The sequence below is a fragment of the Cibotium barometz genome, chromosome 9 (genome assembly GCF_041138505.1).
Source record: "Cibotium barometz isolate CiBa-2024 chromosome 9, ASM4113850v1, whole genome shotgun sequence".
Lineage (NCBI taxonomy): Eukaryota > Viridiplantae > Streptophyta > Polypodiopsida > Cyatheales > Cibotiaceae > Cibotium > Cibotium barometz.
The window spans coordinates 15,375,173-15,396,110 of NC_141054.1; the positions used below are offsets into that span (position 1 = coordinate 15,375,173).

Sequence of the window (20,938 nt, forward strand, 5' to 3'; positions counted from 1 at the left end):
TTACAAATACATATCCAAGGATTTTAGTATTGCATTTATTAATGGTGTCATATTGTCTTGGTTTTGTGTTGTATCAAAGAGATGTGTATAAAAAAGTGAATCTTTAGTTGAAAGAGAGTTGAAAGAAGGTACATTCCAATGGCCTAAATACATATACAAGGATTTTGTATTGCATTTATTTATTTATGGCAATATTGGCTGAAGAACATTTGTGTGGCTCATAATTCACAAACTTGAGGGATGATGAATAGAGTATGCCCCATGTTATTATACATGGGATGGTGGTCCATACCGCCCTTCTATTTTTTTTAAAAATTCTTTCAACAGCAACTCTCTCTCTCTCTCTCTCTCTCTCTCTCTCTCTCTCTCTCTTTACTACTAGGATTACTTGGCATTCTACATTGAAATACATTCCAATGCATGTTAGAAACCTTGCAAATCGTCTCACAAAGTTACAACTTATCTCCTTTATGCTAGTCATGTGTGTGGAAAATGTGTTTCAATATGGAGTGATAATGTTGAAAGCGTAACATGGCATTTTGGACCCTCGTATCTCTACCCACCAATCACAAAGATATGCCTTTATATTGACAATTCGTATGATGTGGTTTGGTAGTCTAGTGGGTTCATGGAGTAGTTTAGTGGGTTCATGGGGTCCCTTGCCTTTATGAATGGGTAGAATGGGTATATAATGGTGTTTTCAACTAAAGTTCATGGGGGGGGGGGGGGGGCGCTTAGGAAATGGACTCATTGAAATGCTCAATTTGATTAGAAGGGTTGTGCAATTATAGATAAACATTCTGACTGTGGGCCCTAGTGATATTTTGCCTTGCCAATCTTGAGTTTTGTTATACCTTGGGTCACTAATTTGTGGTGAAAAACAAATATGATGGATGGTATTTTGAGGACATCCATCAAGGGTTAATTAGTTGCATGGTGAAGCGTGTCAATGTAGGCTTAACCACAAAAGCTAGGTTAGTAAGCGGAGATGCCAATTTCCATTCCAACAAGTGAAGTCAATGTAGGCTTCCCACATGAGGTGGTTTAGTGAGAGGATATGCCAATTTCCTTGCCACATAAGCTGGCTTAGTGAGGGGATATGCCAATTTCCTTTCCAACAACTGAAGTCAAATGTATTAGGAGTTACAACTATAGAAAATATCTATTAGATTTTGTTTAGTTTTTGCAAGAATATCCTATGTCGTCTTTCAGGGATTTTGTGTCTAACTAGATGCTTATACTCCTTTGGTTGGTTTGCTTATGGGGTGGTTCAAGGTGTATATGTATATGCACATGGAAAAGGCCTAGGGCCTTGGATGCTTATTTGATTGTACACTTTAGTCCATTTTTATGGTCATTGGATATGTACATATTTGTATTCAAGGTAAAAACATAAGAGACCAATATCATGGTATAGGTTGGCGAATGTATTTTCTATATGAACCTAAAATTATGGAAGACTTTATCCATCTTAAATGGTAACACGTAGTGTAATTTTGGCAAATTTATCACCATAACTCACTCAAAACAAGTAAACTTAAGGCAATTTTCTTAAGAAATGGTTTTGGTTAAATAGCCTGGCATTCTCCAAGATCCCTCTAAAATAACCATTGGGCTAAAAGATACCCCTTGTTTGTATTATTTGGTCCACATGGCTTATGCCATTTGATGCAATCCATGTGGCAAACAGGATGTTGACATGTTGCAACCTAGTGCCTTATTATTGGATTGGCTTTCTTTATGTGTGTATGCCTTGTGTGTGAGCTCCCTACTATGAGAGTTTTCATGCCTCAAGGCATTAGCATTTAGTGAACTCCCTATGAGAGTTTCCATGCTTCAGAGGAGTAGGATTTAGTGAGGAGTGGGCGTGAGGTTGATGATTGCTTTCTTGAGTGAGTTAAGTGCTAGTATCGAGATGAATATAGCTAGGGAAGGGCTTATCTTATTCATGTATTCCTTCTTTTGAGATATTCTTTTCAATAGAAGTGAGTGCGAAAGATTAGGATAATAGAGGTGGTGCATATAGGTTAGGATTGAGTGTTTAGTTGAATGTTTAGGTTTATAATCTTCCATATCTATTCTTCTATTTAATAAAGAATTCGGTTTTTGAATTCACCCGTGACTTTCTAACCACTTGACCTAGCTCCTAAAGTGATATTGTGTAATAGAGCCATAAATATCTTTATATGATAGATTGCCTAAACAAATGATGATGATGAAATTAGGAAGGAAATTTCTAAGTTAGTACCCATATTTGTTTCACACTTCTAAGTTAGTACTCATATGTGTTTCGCACTTCTTTTAATCAATAAAAGTATTAATCTTAAACTTAATAAATATGGGCAAGTTAATATTCCCATAGGTTACTCCACACATTAATATTCTAAGAGGTCACTCCACACATTTATCGACACAAAAAAGCTTGTTATGAACACACAAATAATCATTACTTGATAATGCAAAAACTTTCCATTTAGTAAATTAGGCTAGCATTGGGTGTGGCATCCCATATAAAGGGTTTTTTTTAAATCAATGTGAGGTCAATATATGCAATATCTAGCATTGGGTGGCATCCTATATAAAAGGGTTTTTTTTATGTTTAAAATGAATGGGAGCTTAGAATGTGCCATATCACTCTTTTGCATGTTCTCTAGCATATTCTATTGAATAATGATAGCTGCAAAAACATATAATGTTTGTACCTTGGAGATATACATGTGAAGATTTTGTAACACAAATAGAGAAGTTTCTAAAAAGACTTGTATGTTATTTAATGGTGACAAGCATCTTAACATTTTTGTAAGCATAGATTGAGAAGTTGCTAAAAATGACTTAAGCATGGTGCCACACCTTAAATTTGAAGCCTTCAAAACCCTTCTTAAGGCATTTTACCCTTCAAATAAGGGGATATAAAATTTTACCCTTCAAAAGAAAAGCTCGATTATGAAAAATCCTGTAGAGTGTCCTTCTTTGATATAAGGAAAGAAATATAGAATAATATTTTACCCTTCAAATGAAAAAATAGGGCCACCCTTCAAATTTGAGGCCTACATGGTGGCATCATAAAATGCAAGTCTATAAGAATAAACTCTTAGACTAATGATTAGAGGAAAATGTAAGCTTTACATTTCATAACCTAGCAAAGAAAAGTTACAACTAGTATTCTATCATAAATCTTAAGATAAAATTTGTCAAAAGGGCCTTCCTTTTTGAAGGACAAATTAAAGTAGTACAATGTAAATTATAGCATTAACAATAGGGCATTCCTTTTTAGACGCAAATGTAAGTTGATGTATACAATTATATTTAGGGAAATAAATTTAAGTTTGCAATTGGCCCACGGTTTTACATTGTTTCACATGGTGAACCCATCGAGTATAAGAAGAAAACCAAGGTTAATGTATTTATGTTTACAAATTCTATAAAATATTTGCAACCTTTAGAGCTAAAGTTCTAAAAGGTCTAGCCTTTGACTTTATCAATTGTGTACATACTTGACTGGCCATTGAACCACATGCTCATAATGTTTCACACGACAAGAGGAGGCAGTTGGGGACACGAGAGAGAGAAAGCACTCCAGTCTGAAAAGGGGGAGACAAGAGAGTTCTGGAAAAGCTGTATACTCATGAATTTTTTAATAAAAAAGATTTAACATATATATTAGGGAGTTGGCATCGGTGTACTGGACAACTTAGAAGGCATCATCAGCAGCCGCTGAGGGCGACAAGGCATCCCGGTTAGCGCGCCACACCCCACCACCTTGCACACCCTCATATGCTTTGGCGTCGTCAGACAGCAGCCCTTCTTTTTGAATCATGGGCCTCCATTGTGTCTACATCTGGGACGCGGGACCTGCACGCGAGAGGGAAACCCTATTTGAAAATTACCCACAGCGTCTCTCTCTCTCTCTCTCTCTCTCTCTCTCTATATATATATATAGATGTACATATATATAGATATATATATATATACTTATATATGTATATATATATATATATATATATATATATATATATATATATAAATATATACATATCTATAGATATGTATATACTTATATATATATATATATATATAGATATATATATATATACTTATATATGTATATATATATATATATATATATATACAGTACATGTAAATATATATATATACATGTACATATATATAGATATGTATATATATGTACATGTACTGTATGTATATATATATATATATATATATATATATATATATATATATATATACAGTACATGTAAATATATATATATACATGTACATGTACTGTATATATATATATATATATATGTATATGTATATATGTACATGTACATATATGTATATATATGTACATGTACATGTACATACATATATACATATATATATATATATATATATATATATATATACATATACGTACGTACGTAAAGTGTTGCTGAATCGGGCCCTTTCCTATGAGCTCACCACCATGAAGGCAGCAGAAGCGTGGGAGTTTTGATCATCGCATGAAAGGATGTAGTAGCTTTTGTTGTTTATAGGTAAGAGATGATAAGAGATGGCTTGTTTTGGATGATGTTGTGAAAGAACCCCGTAAATTTATCTTCAGCGAGAAGGCGAGTGTTCTTGGGAGAGTTGGGGTTCTAAAAGCCCCGTTGGTGATATCATTTTTCTTTCATACGTAAACTATGTAATTATGAGTTTGGGGGGAGTTGTGAACAAAGCTTCTGTTGGTTGTTAAGAATGTACATCTTGGGTTCAGTCTAGAGCTCGGAAGTAACAGATTTTCTTCATTTTGGGTTTAGTCTAGAGCTCGATGTTAAAAAGAGAGAGAAATATAACTTAAAAACAACATGTTAACCCAAGAATCAATCTAAATGCCAACCCAAGTTTCATTGACTTGTAGCCATAGTTTCCCAACTGAGTTCCTCAAAGCTAAGATTTCCACGCAGAATCAGAATCTGTATCCAATATTGTTTCACCCAAAGAGACAAGCTTCTGTCTGAGAGATTTGGTACACTGCTCATGTTGATATTTTAAGATTATTCAACTTGCATCTAACCGCTACTTTGATTGACATGTGGGAAGCCTCTAGTATGTTTTTCTAAATTCTGTAGGCTTCATACTTTGATTACATGAGGGAGGTGCAAGAAACGAGTTCACTAGATAGAAATTTTCCATCTTCTACTAACTCATTCTTTAATTGCTTTCGAACAAAAAAGTGCGCCCCATAAGAATTCCATGTTCCATAGTTACCATAGTCAAGGCTCAAAGTGAATGACCGTGAGAGCTATGTGTGATGCCATTGCCTTTAAATAGTTGATTTATGTGCGAAAAAAAATTTCTCTTAACATCTTTTAATATGCAAGAATTCACTCTTGTTCTTTTTTTCTTTTTTGGTTGGGAAGGTGGATAGGTGTGCGCCGTGGGTGCCATCCGTCGTGTAGTCCTTAGGCATCGAACTTGGGTCCTCATCATGGAACCCGACCGTTTTCGAGTTGTGAACTACGCCCGTTGGCACTCTTGTTCTAAAGATATCTGTAAAGACACTTTAAAATACTTTAAGATTCAAGGACCTTTAGTTGTAGATGTGGAAATGATGAGCACTTCATAGCCCGTGCAGATGAATGATACACGTCCAATTATGTGTGCTGATCTGGAGAGAATAATGCAAATGCATCGGCCAAATCTGGATGTGTAGGTTACTTCAACCAAGTGAAATGCCAAGTTTTTGAAAGAATATACGTCCGTCGTCCACGTGTACAACAGCCCTTCCATGCTCAGCCCTCCATCACCTAAATCGTTTAAAGCATGAAACAACAATGAGTGTGGCTATGGTCTCTCTGTACATTTGTACAATAACATGGAGATTATATTACTTGCCCTAGCTATAAATCACTTGTATCTACAAGGTGGACGATTCAATTATTCAATATAGAAGTGACCCCTCATACAATCTTTATACAATATATTAACCAACATCAATCCTTGATTATACATTAGTAGTTTTAACTGGTATGTGTAATTTAAAAAAAAGACCATAATGGAACATTGTACTTCTGTTGTCATAGGCTCTAACTCCATGCTTAGATGCACAAGGTTGTCTATTCCCACAAAACCATGTGTATTATGGAGAACCTTCTCTAGATTGACATCTTCAAGAAGTTTCATGTTCTTGGTGCGGATTCGCAAGACCTTGAGACACCCGAGCTCATCAAGGACTCCGATGTCGATTTCTCTATCAAAAACTTTCAAATCGCCCTAATCACGATCAATGCTGTTGGGCCTGCTGGTTGCCCAGCTAGCTTTCAAGACATCCATGAACCGAGACGCTCAACCTCACTGTTGGTCTTTCCATCAATAAATGCAATGGAAGGGCTTTTTTTTTTTTTTTTGAAGTTTGGCGTTAGAAGCGGGCTTAGTACCCATGGGACCCCCCTTATCCCACAAAGCAGGGGCAAGGCTTCAATCGGAACACAAGGGCAAGGCATCAATCGGGGTAGCCAGCAGGGTTCGAACCCACAACCTGGGTTTTGACAACGAAACGCCTTAGCGACTGAGCTACCGCCCGATGATAATGGAAGGGCATTTTTCTCGGACTCTTAAGGGCATCAATAAATGCAATGGAAGGGCATTTTTCTCCGACTCTTAAGGTCTCTTGTGGTTTCACTTGCGAACTTGGGACATGATTTGAGGGCCATTGATGAGGAAGGATGAAGCATTAGTGTCATTGGCCACAGCTCTGGCAATGAGGGTGTTTCCGGTACCGGGCAGCCCAAAGAGCAGGATGCCGTAAGGTTCTGTTTGATTCCTATGGATTTGAAGAGCTAAGGGTGCCTCCTGAGAGGGAGCTGAACCAGCTCGCTGGTTTGAGCCGCCATCTGTTTGCAGCCTCTACCATCATACTGAGCCCATAGAGGAGGATGCCCTTGGGTTGTTTGACTCCAATGGATTTGAAGAGCTAAGGGTGCCTGACAGGGAGCTCAACCAGCTCACTGGTTTGAACCGTCTGTTTGCGGACTTACCATCATACTGAACAGCATCCTCTCTTCGTCCTTGTGCTTGATGTGTTCACCCGTGTGAGTAGAAACAATGCAATACTCAATTCAGGGTACTACAAAGCTCAAACCTGACCCTTCGAACCCAACTCCCAAACTCAAACTCCACAACCAAAAAGAAAACAACGCCCTCCTGTACCACCCTGGCTCTATCAACTGCCCAGTACAAAATTTACCATTGATGAAGACTGCGATCTTGAGCTCTAATGTTGAGCTTGTAGACGGTGAAAGAACCGAACTAGAATAAAAGAAATCTGAAGATGTCATGCTGCCCTCTAGAGTCAATCTTGACGCCAAGTACAGCTCGTGGTACAAGGCTAGGGTTTCTCTGTTCTAACAGATTAGGATTACTGAACATAGGCTGTGAGCAGTCAGCAGACACGCTCCACACAGATGACTGCTAAGCCCCACAGCTTTCATTTGACTCGAAGAAACTAGCAAGATAAAGAAAAGGTAATGTCCCAGCTGGCTGGAGTTAAAAATTTAACCCACAACAACTATTGTTACACGTCCACAGTTCCACATCCACACTTTTTGCAAGGATAACATCCAGATCACATGCCAGTGTTACACGTCCACAGTTACACATCCACACTTTTTGCAAGGATGACATGCAGATCACATGCCAAATCGTACTCCAATACAAACTCTTGAGCAAAAGAATCTTCTAAGATCTTCAGCCATATAACAAAAGGCCAATAAAGGAAGCAGGTTACACCGCATGACGGAAGGGGATTGTGTATTGCATGCACAAACTTAAGACAGAATTTGAAAAACACCAGAAATAAGAAAAAAATCAAGACATCTCATGGTTAAGGTGATCAACACAGCTAAATTGTTACTGAATAATTAGCCAGGAAAAAAATAAATAGGTGCCTTTTATTATAGCCTTAACACGAAAGCACTGGTGATTATTCTAGCCTCATTACTCGGCATCCAGGGCTGATTCGCTTTGTGTGTGTTCCATAATATTCCTATTCAAAAACATTCCTCCACTAACTATAAGTCATGACGGAAGTAAAAGAATGTGCCATTAAGACTCCCAAGGGTATTCAAATAGCAAAACAGCTACATACCCCAAAGTAAGATCGTGTTCAAAAATCAGTGAAGCGAGAGAGTAGCATTAGCCTTCAAAAATGGGAACCTGCAAGGACACTAAGTTTCTCTAAGTGCTGCAATCCTGGTGTGAGTCAAAGGAGCCCTGCTTCAAGCACTTCAACCTACAAGCCAACTGACTGCTCAAATTTCTGGATCTGGTTCAAGAAGATCCATGTCATCTGCATAGAACGCACAGAGCAGAGTCCATGTGAAAATGCTCTCTCTCTCTCTCTCTCTCTCTCTCTCTCTCTCTCTCTCTAACATTGCTAATTTTGTGTGTCAACTCAAGTTGGGTTTTTTCATGTTTTTCCATGATTCAGACACTTCACAGACACATCATAACACCCTTTGGTGTTTTGTAGACCTTAATAGAACTCTCTCTCTCTCTCTCTCTCATACGCGCACACACATACATATATTTGTATGATTGTGTAAATAAACCTATGTATATGTATATGGAGACACGGATTTTAGGATGTTGGACCAATTCTGGGATTTTAGGGAAGCTTTTACCCGTCCTTTAGGTACCCAACGTTTTTTAAACACATTTCATGAAATGTCTTAACTATGGACTAGACCTCACTCACCTTCACACAAGCCAGACATGGCTACCTCTGCCGGAGCTTCCCACAAAGCTTCAGTTTTACAGAGCATTATTGAGGAGTGCCATTTGTTCAGATGTTCCACATACTATGAGAGACCAAGGAAGCTTAACCTGCCTTTTCAAGGAGGGACTTGGACTTTTCACGCGAGTGATGCATTACTAAGGTCAGAGATGTCTCGGCCTTTACCTTCTGTTGAAAATCAATGCTCCACCCTCTTCATGTTGACTACACGTATTACATCCCTAGTCCCTAGTAGGGTTAACAGGTCTAACTTCAGGTTATGTTAACCAAGGATTGTGGTTTAGGCATCTTATGGGGAGGTTAGTGGTATTTATGAGGCATGGACTAAATATAGCTATGGATTTATAGGAGGCCTATATAAGTGACTTTGGGAGAGATCTACACAGACCTTGACTCAAGGCTTGTGTGACTACCCCATGCATACCCTCGAAGGATGTGTCTTGGTGGTATGGGACGCCATGGCTTTACACATGGAGCAACGTCTCAGATGCTATTAAAATAACTCGGAGTGAAGCAGTAGGGGTTTCGCAACTACCATTGATGCAATTAAACACTTAAACTGATAACAGCCTTAAACATAAGCCACTTAATTCCAAAAACTGTAAAAGAGAGATGTGCACATCTAACATTACATGTAGCATATGCCAACCTCGGACGAGGCTGCCTTTAAACCTGAGTTTAGTGAGTCTTTAGCAATCCTTTAAACAGCATACATAAATCTAAAAGATGTAGTCGAGACAACACCACATGGCGTCGCAAATTACCCATTGAAGGGCCCCCCCTACAAGCAGGAGTATTTACTTTATTTCTTCTGGAGAACTAAATACAAGCTGAACTGTGTCCACAAGTTTGAGTGGACAAACTGATTGATTGGCCGCCAAACACAAGGACAAAGTGACCAAACGTTGTGTATAAGCTGCAGATGAACTCTAGCCGAGGCTTAGGGTTGGTGTGCTGAGAACTCTTGAAGAGGCTGAGCTTCGTTTGACTTGGGCTGAAAGCACAAGAATGCTGAAAGTATGCAAAGGCTAGAGGCCTAAGCACACATGCTCGACTCTTTGCTTCAGACTTGATTTGTTTTCTGATGATTTATAGACTGATTATGGCTTGCCCTTTTATATGATCAAAAGGTGCTGGTCGGCTGTTTTAAAGGCCGTCAGCCTGCTGAGAATTTGCCACGACTGAGATTTAATAGCATTTAATGCTGATTTTCTGCATGGGCTTGTCTGGCTGCTGGCCGACTGCTGCCCAGCCACTTGGATGGTTGCCGACTGGGCCTACTGAGGTGGCTAAGAGTATTAACACCCCTTGCAAGGCTGTCCCTTCCTTGGGACTTCCTTGGGGCTGGCCCCTGCTATATGAATGCAACTAACATGCTATTAATGACTTCTACTCCTAAGGCTGACATCTACAAGCACCTACATGATGATTACTTGCTGAATTCTCGAAAGTGGGTTAAGAGGACTGACCTGATAGACCTCCAAGGCTGGGAGATTGACCTGATAGACCTCTAAGGCTAGGAGACTGACCTATGTAGCTCGTGCCTGACATGTCCTGGACTGGGGCTCACAAAGGGGTCACGACATACGACAAAATATCCTTAAAAGGTACTACTTCTGTACATGTTCTTGCACTATTGATGAGCCAGTTTGTCACCGTGTACCACAGTGCATGGGTACACGTGACATTCCCTCCTGCTTAGCTTGGCATGGCTTCGAGGTAGTCCGCCAATAACCATGGATACTCAAGGAAGAATTCTTCATCTAGCCAAACGGCTTCATGGTCCATGGATCCCTCGATCTTTAAACTTGGTGAAGTCGTCATCCGGAACCATGCTTCCAACGATGTAGAAGGATCTGCTCAAGCCATCATTGAGTCAATCAAAGAGCGTCTTACCGAAACTCAGGAGGCTTATACCAGATAGGCAAACAAGTCAATGAGAGACGTCAACTTCAAAGACGGCGATTGGGTATACTTAAGGATCATGAAGCAAAGACTCAAGCAAGTGGGCAAGTGATGTCCAAAGTTGTTATTCAGAAGTTTTGGTCCTTTTCCCATCATTAAGAAGTTAAGCGATGTCGTCATGCAACTCAGATTGCCAGATAGTTGGACGATGCACGTCGTCTTCCATGTCTCATGGTTAAAGCCTTATATCAGACCTTCATTACAGAATGTTCCAGAAGGGCAACAACCAGAAATGGATGATGAAGCAAAAGTGATAAAGCTGAGAAGCCCTTTGTGGCTGTTTTCTCTTTAACTAATTGAAGGATCTTTTTCCCGGAAAAAAAAAAAAGATGTGTCAACTTTGCCATGCAGAGGCCAAGACGGAGGAGCACTACATATGCCATTGCCTCTTCCGAGAAGCGTTTGGACTACTCTCCAAGATCATGGACTTCTAGGGTCATGGACTTCCCGGATCAGAGATGCATAGGGATCTTCCTTCTGGAGCTTCGCAGACATACGGAGTCACTATTGCAGCCCAAACCATCAGCACCTACCCGAGGGCCAACGTAGAGAGCTCTCGCTGATTTCTTCCAGACCTGAGCTTCAAGGGTTGACGCACCCACCCTACCTGGACCCCAAGCTGATGTAGGAGCCCGAACCAAAGGAGTGACTAGACAAAGCCACCAAGCTATGCAGAGGTCGACGACCTCAACCCAAAGGCCCCCGTTCACGCCCGTGCCACCATAGGAGGATCATGACCATCATCTTACACCATCACACGACTTCCTCACGTTGGCTCAGCTTTACCACGAGTGCCATGTTGCAGCGCCCCATGCGGGATATCTTAGGATGATATGCGAACCTTATGCTCTTTGTACATGGATCAGCCCTAGCATCTCAGCTTTAGCATTTTAGCTTTGTCATTTTCTTTCATTTTAGTACTCATGATGATGTATTCCTTTTGGTCTCATACGTCATTTTGGCCTTTCGTAGATGTTAATCTCTCTCTCTCTCTCTCTATATATATATAGATAGATAGAGTCATAGATGTTAGATGTCGAGTACCCACTTTGATTCCCTAGCATTGTAGCATTGTACCACTGGCACTTACAGGGCTGTTGTTTTTCTCTCTCAACTCTAGTTGGGTGTTTTATCATGTTTTTTCCATGATTCTGTCATTTCATGGACACATTATAACACTTAATAGTCTCATGGACCCTTTGGTCTTTTGTAGCCGTTAATAGAACTTTTCTTTTTTCCTCTCTCTCTCTCTCATGTGCATGTACAAGTGTGTGTTCTTGTGTGCAAGTGTGCATGTAAGAGAATTCAAAGCTATTGAAATATGAGGAGCATTGCAAAAATTACCATGACATGCGGAGCAATACGGACACAGTAAACACCAAAGCCGCTGTAGAGTTTCAAGGGCCCATGTGCTTTGACAGTCTTGACCGCACAATCAAGCGGCCCACTGAAAGGGTACTTGCCCTCCACATCAGGCTGCATCTTCTGAATCTGTGTCTTCACATAGTCAAAAGGCAAGCTGCAAGCCGAAGCAAAGAAACCTGATACCGCACTTGCCCCTGCAGAAATTTTGAAAAATGAATCTCAGCATCAGTAAACCCATTACTAAATTGTGATGTCACTCATCATAACCACACTTTATCAGGCAGCCACACTCATTAACCATTACAAAAACCAAAGGCATCTCCTTGGCCTCAGTGCACCCTCATTAGCCACTACAAAAGCCAAAAACATCTCCTTGGCCTTAGTGTCTCATGGGTGAGCCTTTCAATGAACCTAAATCATGGAACCCTTACTGGTGCTATAGAAACCAAAGGCATCTCCTTGGCCTATGTCTCTAATGGGTTAGCCTTTCAATGAAGCAAAATTATAAAATGCAGATAAAATATGTCAGGAGTCAAGAATTACCAACAATTGTTGGGGCCTCAGAGAAGTTCAAAGTATCCCTAAAGAACTCCACGCTCTGATCATAGGAGGCAAGCATGCCCATGTTGAGTGCCATGGCACGAACAACTGTAGGCCCTGCCCCTTTCCATAGGGCAAGAACACCCTCATCTGCAGTTATTCTGTAGAGGGCATGAAAGACGTTTTTATAGTTTCGGCGTTGAGCAGCTGGCAAGGTGTTATCAGCTTGCATTCTTATCAGTGCAAGATCGGCTGGATTTCCAAAACAAGCACCAATTGCTCCTGCTGTCAAGCCACATAAGGCCTTCTGATATAATGGAAGTGGTTTTCCTCCATTGGCTTGTGTGGCTTTGTTTGTCAATATCCTGCACAAATAAAGTACAACATACACTTCCCCACATAAGAAGGCTGCGTTATTTCTTTCAAAATCAAATCTACTCAGATACTTGTTAAACTACACCTGAAGGATCCAAGACGTGCTGTTGTGTATGTGGCTTGCCTGAGCAAACCTGCTGACAGGCCCTGGTATCCACATAAAAAACACACACAATCAGAATCAACCAAAATAACCAAACATCAAATTAGAGTTTTTAGATTGAGCTTGCAACCATGCACGTTATCAATATCAAACAATCATCTCAAAAGTTTTTCACTTTGACTGTGATGTCTCCTGACTTGACAAGTTCAATTAATGCCATCTGCCTTCCTATTCTACATGCAATCCGTAGCTCTGAGTGAGATCAGCCCAACATGAAATTGCAGATAGCAAGGTCATCTCAGAAGAATGGTTGATGACATCAGGCTGGTACAGAGCAGTGGAGCTGCTATTTCACCTGTTGTTTCCCTAACATCACCCCTTTGCACCCCCTGAAACATGCATTACAGATGATAGGGAAGATAGGCCTTTACCTAAGTGTTCCCAATAGCTCAAATCCTCCCCCAAAAAGAAATTCTATATAAAGAAAATCATCAAAAATCAACCAAGAACCATAAGGAGAGAGCTGGTGGGCTCCCTCCTAGCCACAGCACCAACCAGTCCTCCCTCTATAAGCGGGAGACTAGACCAACACCTAGCCCATCTTGACCCAAACACTAGCATCCCATACCACCAACACCTACAAATCCTGATGTTGGGTTACGTAACAGGTTGCAAGCTATAAGCCTGATCCAAGGTCCAGTCTACCAGGAAATCCTCCCAAGACAAGCCTACACATGAGTGACGCAGTTGAAGACTTAGACATATGAGGGAATAACAATAATCAAAACTAAGCAAGACACAATAGAGAAGAAAGATGTAGCCCTAATCTACTCTATAATGCAAAACACATGCTATATTTACAATGATGAACTTGGATCTTGACTTAGATCCCACTTATGCATACCTATCTACTGATGCCTACAAAAATGAGTTGCTGATTCATAGCTTCTATGGTGATCCAGCTGCCCTTGGTCTTGGCTGGGGAACCTTTGTATTTAAATGCTCGAGTACGACCACTGGCCTACTTATATATGGTGAAGTGATAGCAAGTAGGGTTCAGGTCTTCTAGGGCTTTTATGACCTCAGAAAGCCGTATTCAACTTGTGCCCCTACTATTAGCCCATGTCCTCAACACCTCTGAGCGCCAATTGGGCTACCAAAACTACCCAAATCGGGCCATACTATGCCCCATACTTTACCTAGAACGCATCTGCAATGTCCATGTGGCACAAACACGGGTGATGCATGTCACATCCCCTCCTCCTAAACTTCGAGCACTAGGGCACAAGATGCACCTTAGCTGCACTTTTGTTCTGGACCTTTAGTAGGCTCCACTCCATATAAACCATCTCAATCTCCAAGCTCTCTAGCTCGGTTACTACATCCTCTACAAGAGATGTAGCCTCATCCTCCTCCATATCAGACTTGGAAAGACTCTTGAAAAGCTCCACGGAAATTGCTGAGTTGACCTCATCCTCCTCTCGAATTCGGAGAGATCTGCCTGCTAGCTCTCTGGCTTATGATCGGTTCCGGTTCCGGTTCCAGTTCGGGCATTGGCAACCTGGGCAATGAACATCTCTTGGAATCGCTTCATCTATGATGGCATCCCCTAGGACCTCCTTTTACCATAGAAGCTCTCCCTCACTTGGATCAACACTCTCGGTCTTGGGTCATAGGCAACCCACTCTAATTCTTAGCCATCCATGTACTTCCTTCTTCGCGCTCTTTGCCACCATCTTGATGATCTCAGCTCTCCTTTGCTCTTCCCAAAGCCTTGCTTTAGGTTCTTCTTCTTCAGCTCTTGCCAATTCTGCTTTACGGTCTTCAACCCGTTTCTCAGTGCTGCAATTGACTCTCCACCTCCAATTTCTCGGGACATGCAAGGCATGTTAATCCTCGGCATGCGTATGGATCATGTGGGCAAGACCCATGTGGAATCCAAGGACATGGTAGGATGTTTTGGATCTTGGGCAGGTCCTATGGAAATTCTATCTTGAGCAAGGCCGGTGGAGACTTTTAGAGGGTGCCTATGTGGATTTTCGAGTCTTGTACAAGTAGAAATAATGTAAAGACTAGATGAAATCTTTAGTACTTGTATTGATAATGGCCATGTACAGAGTGTACTAGATGGCAAGCGATATTTTTAGAATACAAGAGAACTTATGGGTCCTTCTTCAAGTCTACATGTGCATGTCCATATTTGATGCATGTTTGAACATTATTTTTCTGTGTGTGACGTTGTTTTCTTGCCTGGACAATACTTGGTATTTCTGCCTGTGATTGTCCATGGGGCCGGGTACGGTTGGGCACCCTGTGGACAATGTGCACACCTATTTGGGCCTAATGCAATAATCCTACGGGTTTTGAAAAGTGTTCACTAAACTCAATTTATTGCTTTAGTAATTTATTACTAAAGTTTATTGGGTTTAGGGTTAGCTTTAGGTTTAGCATGGAATGCACAATGAACAAAGAGAGTGAATGTGAGCTTGCAAGGTGCACACACAATAATGAGATAATGAGATAAGGTACAAAGTACAGGATGTGACCTTTAAAGGTCACTTACACAACATAAGGGTGTGTTCACACACGAGGGAAAAAAATCCCCTTGTGGAGAATTATTATTCCTAGTTCACACATCACTACTATAAGCTTACAAAGTTTATGATGGCAGATTCAGATTATTTAAAAAAGCAACCGAACAACTTATAATTGTTCACATGAACCAAGACCAGTTTTTAAACATATGGACAATTATTACATAGGTGCCTGCCAGATGGGCACTCTGCTTAGGAGGGCGCCTAGCTTTTTGGCATGAAAAGTACCTACACAATCTAAATCTGGTGGAGCTTGCTAAAAGTGAGATTCCAAGCTGCTATTGGCACTTCTGAACTTGGCACAAGCAAAAAAGGGAGAGCAAGAGAGATGATCAACTTATCTCAATAGGGGCTGCAAGGCTAGGAGATTGCATACAAGCACTCACTCGGGCTAGGCGATTGCATACAGGCACTCATCACTAGGGCTGGTCGTCAACTTCCAAGTACTCTACAGAGTTGGACAACTATTCCTATGTGCTCTACAAGGCTGGTCACACTATTTACAGGCTGTTTTTGGCCTGGCCGTACAGCTAAAGTGCTGGATACAGGTGGCTGAAGGCATTTCAGAACTGGCCATTCGGTTTTGTTTCATACGTGTGACATTCTGATGCAGAAAAGACGCTGTGCTGGACTGGCAGTATAGTTGGCAGGCTGGACAGCAGCGATGCACATCATATCAAGGTGTTCCATCCACGACAGGGCAGCTGGTGACTACCAATAGCCTACAGAAGAAAACACCTAGGTGTGGGTTCACTGGAAGAGTGAATCACGGACTGAAAAACAAAACGGAAGTACATGTGAAGTGATTTTGTACAAAGGCAGAAGTACTTGTGTGTATTCTTGGTTGCCAAGCATATCTTTTGGCTCAGGGATCCCAAAAATCTTTTTTGCTTTGTGTTCTTTTGCGGATACTTGGAGCAATCTCATGCAAACCAGTGGTGAACCCCCGAGCACCCATGATCTTCTATTTGGAAGCAAACTCCTTTTGGTAATATAACCTGAGAGAAGAAGAGAAAGGGGGGGGGGGGGGGGGGGGGCATCTTCGGCCCCTAGTGTTGCGTATTGTGCACGCTATATTTACAATGATCAACTTGGATCTTGACTTAGATCCTGCTTATGCATACATATCTACTGATGCATACAAAGATGACTTGTTGATTCATAGCTTCTGTGGTGATCCAGACACCTTGGTTGCTGTTGCCTTTGGTCTTGGTTCTCTGGCCCTTGGTCTTGGCTGGGGAACCTCTGTGTATCTGGATTCTCAAGAATGACCCTTGACTTGTCGTTATATAGGGAAGCAATAGCAAGTCAGGTTCATGTTGGCTAGGGCTTTATGACCCCAAAAAGTCATCCAAAAGGTCTTTTTCTTGTGTTCAACTTGTGTCCCAACTATTGGCCCGTGTCTTGGACACCTCCAGACGCCTATTGGGCTGCCAAACCAACCAAATCGGGCCATACTTTGCCTACAAGGTGGCTACAAGTAAAAAGCATGTCCACATGGCACTTGTTTGATTGCATGGTACAAGGAGATCCGGCTACAAGTAAAAAGCGTGTCCACATGGCACTTGTTTGATTGCATGGTACAAGGAGATCTGGCTGAGAGAGAGAGAGAGAGAGAGAGAGAGAGAGAGAGTAGCATTTAATGCCATCGCTTCACACGTGTGGCTGCGCATTCTTATGCTACTGGCTGACTGCTCCTATGCTAGCTAACTGGGGTCTATGCCCATGCTTTGGCCACCTATGGCTTGACGCCCATGGGCTGCCCCTTTTTAGCCCATATGCCTTAAGGCTGGTCATAAGGCAAGCCTATGCCTTATGCACTACATGCTTGTTATATAATCCTATGCTAAAATAACCTACATGCTCTATTCTCCAAGTGGATTAAGTGACAGACACTAACACCTAAGGCGAAAGACCTACGTAGCTCATGCCTGACATGTCCCTCAAATAGTGGTTGTGTTCCTGGATGATATTTTAATATATAGTCGTACTCTTGAGGATCACGTTAGACACCTCACGATTGTCTTAACTATTTTAAGACAGAATCAACCATATGCTAAATTAAGTAAATGTGGATTTTGAGATTCGTTATAGAAAAGGGTCCATGAATAGTGTCACAAATGCGCTTAGTCGGATTAGAGAGGTGAATACTTTGTCGTTCACCGAGATTACTACTGACTTATTTCAGCCATTGAGATGGCTTTGCATGACTGATAGTTATTTTGGTCCAATTTGACAGAAGATCCAGGACAGGAGCTCATTGATTAACCAAGACTCAATGAATGAGCAGCCTACAATTCAAGCTACAGGAGGTCAGTGGATGATTCGGAATGGTTTACTATTCCATAATGACAAAATTTGTGTACCACATATCCCGGACATTAGGTCCAAGATTCTTAAGGAGTGTCACGATGCCCCTTCTGCTGGACACCCGGGGTACACAGGACATTATTGTTAGTGAAACACACTTTTTATTGGACAAAGATGAAAGAGTATGTAGAAGATTATGTTCTCAAGTGTCAAGTTTGTCAAGTAAATAAAGTTGAACGCTTTAGACACGCTGGGTTGTTGCATCCTTTGCAAATCCAGGTAATAAATGGAAAAGTATTTCCATGGATTTTATTACCCGATTGCCAAGAACAAGTAAAGGCCATGATATTTGGGTTGTGGTAGATCACTTGACAAAAATGGCTAGATTTTTACCGACACGGAAGACCATTACAGCTACGCAATTAGCAAGGCAGTTTATCGGGCAATTGTTTAGACTGTACGGGTTACCGTAGGACATAGTCAGTGATAGGGACTCTAAGTTTACAAGTGACTTTTGGCAACAACTTTAAATTTGAGTTCCTCATATCATCCTCAATCTGATGGCCAAACTGAAAGAGTAAATCAGATTTTGGAGGATATGCTTCAAGCATATGTATCCAAAAGACAGAGTTCATGGGAGGATTATTGTCACCAATTGGCCTACCATTTGGTCCATCTCCAGTTTTTGCGTCTCGTTCACTTGAGGCCAGGCCGGTGTCTCGTGTGAAGAGGCCAGTATTTTGCTGACATGGACGGGAGCCAGACTGGTGCCACCCGTGTGTTAGCAGGATGGTGTCGTATGGACGGGAGCCAGACCAATGCCACCCGTGTATGATCTGGACTGTGTTCGACCCATGGGATTGTCACGCCATGGAAGAGCCAGTATTCGTGCCGTGTTTTGCCTATGGGACTGTCACACCATAGGGAGACTCGTGCCTGGAACTGTGTCTTACCTATGGGACTGTCACTCCATAGGAAGACCAGGATTTTATATTTTATGTCGTGCCAGTTTTGTGCCGACAGATATTTTGTACTTGTTCCATGAACGGGAGATATATCCATGTTACTATTTGCACATGCACACATATTTTGCATGTTTGAAACTGTTTTCGCATGACATGTATTTGTGTGTTTGCCTGCTTGACGTGTTACTTACTGAGCGGGGACGCCTGCCAGTGAGTCGTGAAGTCTGCTCTGTATTCTGACGAGTTTTGGTGCATGTGAACAGGTGGTAAGTATGTCGCACATATTGTTTTAATGTTTCATATTCTAACCTTTTATTTTATAAGGTTTAATGTTCACATTCACTTAAATGTGGGCACCACTTTGGGCACCCACTTGGGGCCAAGGTGGGGAGTCCCACTTTTAAGTGAGTGTGGGGGTGGGCATGGTCACCTACCCACACTAGTCCCCCCACATGCATGCGTGGAATTCACTAGAGAAGACTCCACTTTTATTTTATTAAAAAAAGGGCTCCCTCCTTCAAGCGTAGACATCATCGCTTCCACCTTACGTGAGACAACCGGCGACTCTCCCTTGGCGCATGTTTTCATGAAGGTGACTGCTTCTGTTTCCTCTGCCGCTAGCTGCGCCTCCTCTTCTACAGGCGCCTAGCGTTGACTACAGGTGCGCTTCACACATATAAGCACTACTGCAGGCAGCCACCTCCATACAGCATACGCTGCTCTCTGCAGGCGAATCCCTTGGTCCTGCAGGCTGCGCGTTTTCACCAGCAAACTGCCCTTTCTTTCCTCTCCAACAGGCGGCTATCTTCCCCTGTACAGCAACTGTACCTTAATAGTCAGGCGGCTGTGCACTACTACCTGACGGCTGCAGCACCTACTGTTGGTGGCTACGCATGTTCTCTCCAACAACCTGCACTTCCACCTCACAGGCTGCTGTCCCTTTCATGCAAGCAACGTCCTAGCTTCAGCAGGCGGCTGTCCACCGAGTGTGTGTGCACTCCCGCAAACGATGCCCTACAGGCCGGTGGCTGCAAGTTGCCATCTCTTCTCCACTGGTGTTCTACAAGGGGACTTCGCATCTCCTGGGTGGCTTCATCATACCACGAGTATTGGTTTTCTATCAACCATCTACAAGTAAGTGAATTTCAGATTTAAGTAAAGTATTTTATGTTTAAATCTGATAAGGGATTCGTCCCGCTCGGCCAACACCCGTTCGGTGCCGGGTTGTCCAAGCTCTATTGGAGAACCTCGGTCCAAAGGTGCTGAGATCGGGAGAGCCAGGCGTTAGTATGAGAGCGCCTGTTTGTGCGTGGTCTCGGAACACCAGTGAGGCGCTCTCCGCGGAGTCCAGTGAAAGCACAGGACCGTAGAGATTGGACCACACCAGTGGTCGTACTGCTTCAAGCTTCTACATCGAAATTCGACTTCGAGCCTATTTGTTTGGTATTGTTTTCATATGTACATGGACATCATCTGGTTCTTGGAACCCATGGAGCATTGTATTCATTAAATACTCCCAATAAATATATCATATATTGAGGGGGGGGTCGGCCCGTTCCGGCCCCAGTGCTAGTGTCCATCTTTCCATTTCATTTCATTTCAATTTCAAGTTGTATTAAGTTGTCCATTTCAAATTTGTGGTTTTAAAGTTGTGCTATTAAGCGTGTGGGTGTCCAACGGAGTCTTTCCCGCTTGACGGGATCGGTTTCATTGGTATCAGAGCACGGTTGTTTCCCTCTTCCTAGTGGGGAAACGAACCTGTGTACTGGACATCCCGCTTTTAGCAAACTTAAAACACAATGGACAGCCAAGGCAACCCTTTGGAAGTGCCAAATTCGAGGGGTCCATCTAGTGCCTCTCGTGGGTCTGATGCATAGTCACATGGGAACGCCGTTCCATTGGTGTGGAACGGGGGAACGTGGAGGAATGGAACTTGGGAACG

General features: G+C 42.0%; 1 protein-coding gene across 1 annotated transcript in view; it reads right to left on the reverse strand.

Annotated features, from left to right (window-relative positions):
* Positions 1-7,897: 7,897 nt before the first annotated feature.
* LOC147635296 (mitochondrial dicarboxylate/tricarboxylate transporter DTC-like) overlaps positions 7,898-20,938 on the reverse strand; it is a 30,015-nt gene continuing 16,974 nt past the window's right edge. The window contains exons 3-6 of the mRNA XM_086802541.1: positions 13,110-13,171; positions 12,653-13,014; positions 12,089-12,303; positions 7,898-8,332 (exon numbers count right to left, since the gene is read on the reverse strand). Of these exons, the coding sequence (XP_086658667.1) occupies positions 8,276-8,332; positions 12,089-12,303; positions 12,653-13,014; positions 13,110-13,171 (696 nt within the window). The 3' untranslated portion in view covers positions 7,898-8,275. The remainder of the gene's footprint in view (positions 8,333-12,088; positions 12,304-12,652; positions 13,015-13,109; positions 13,172-20,938) is intronic.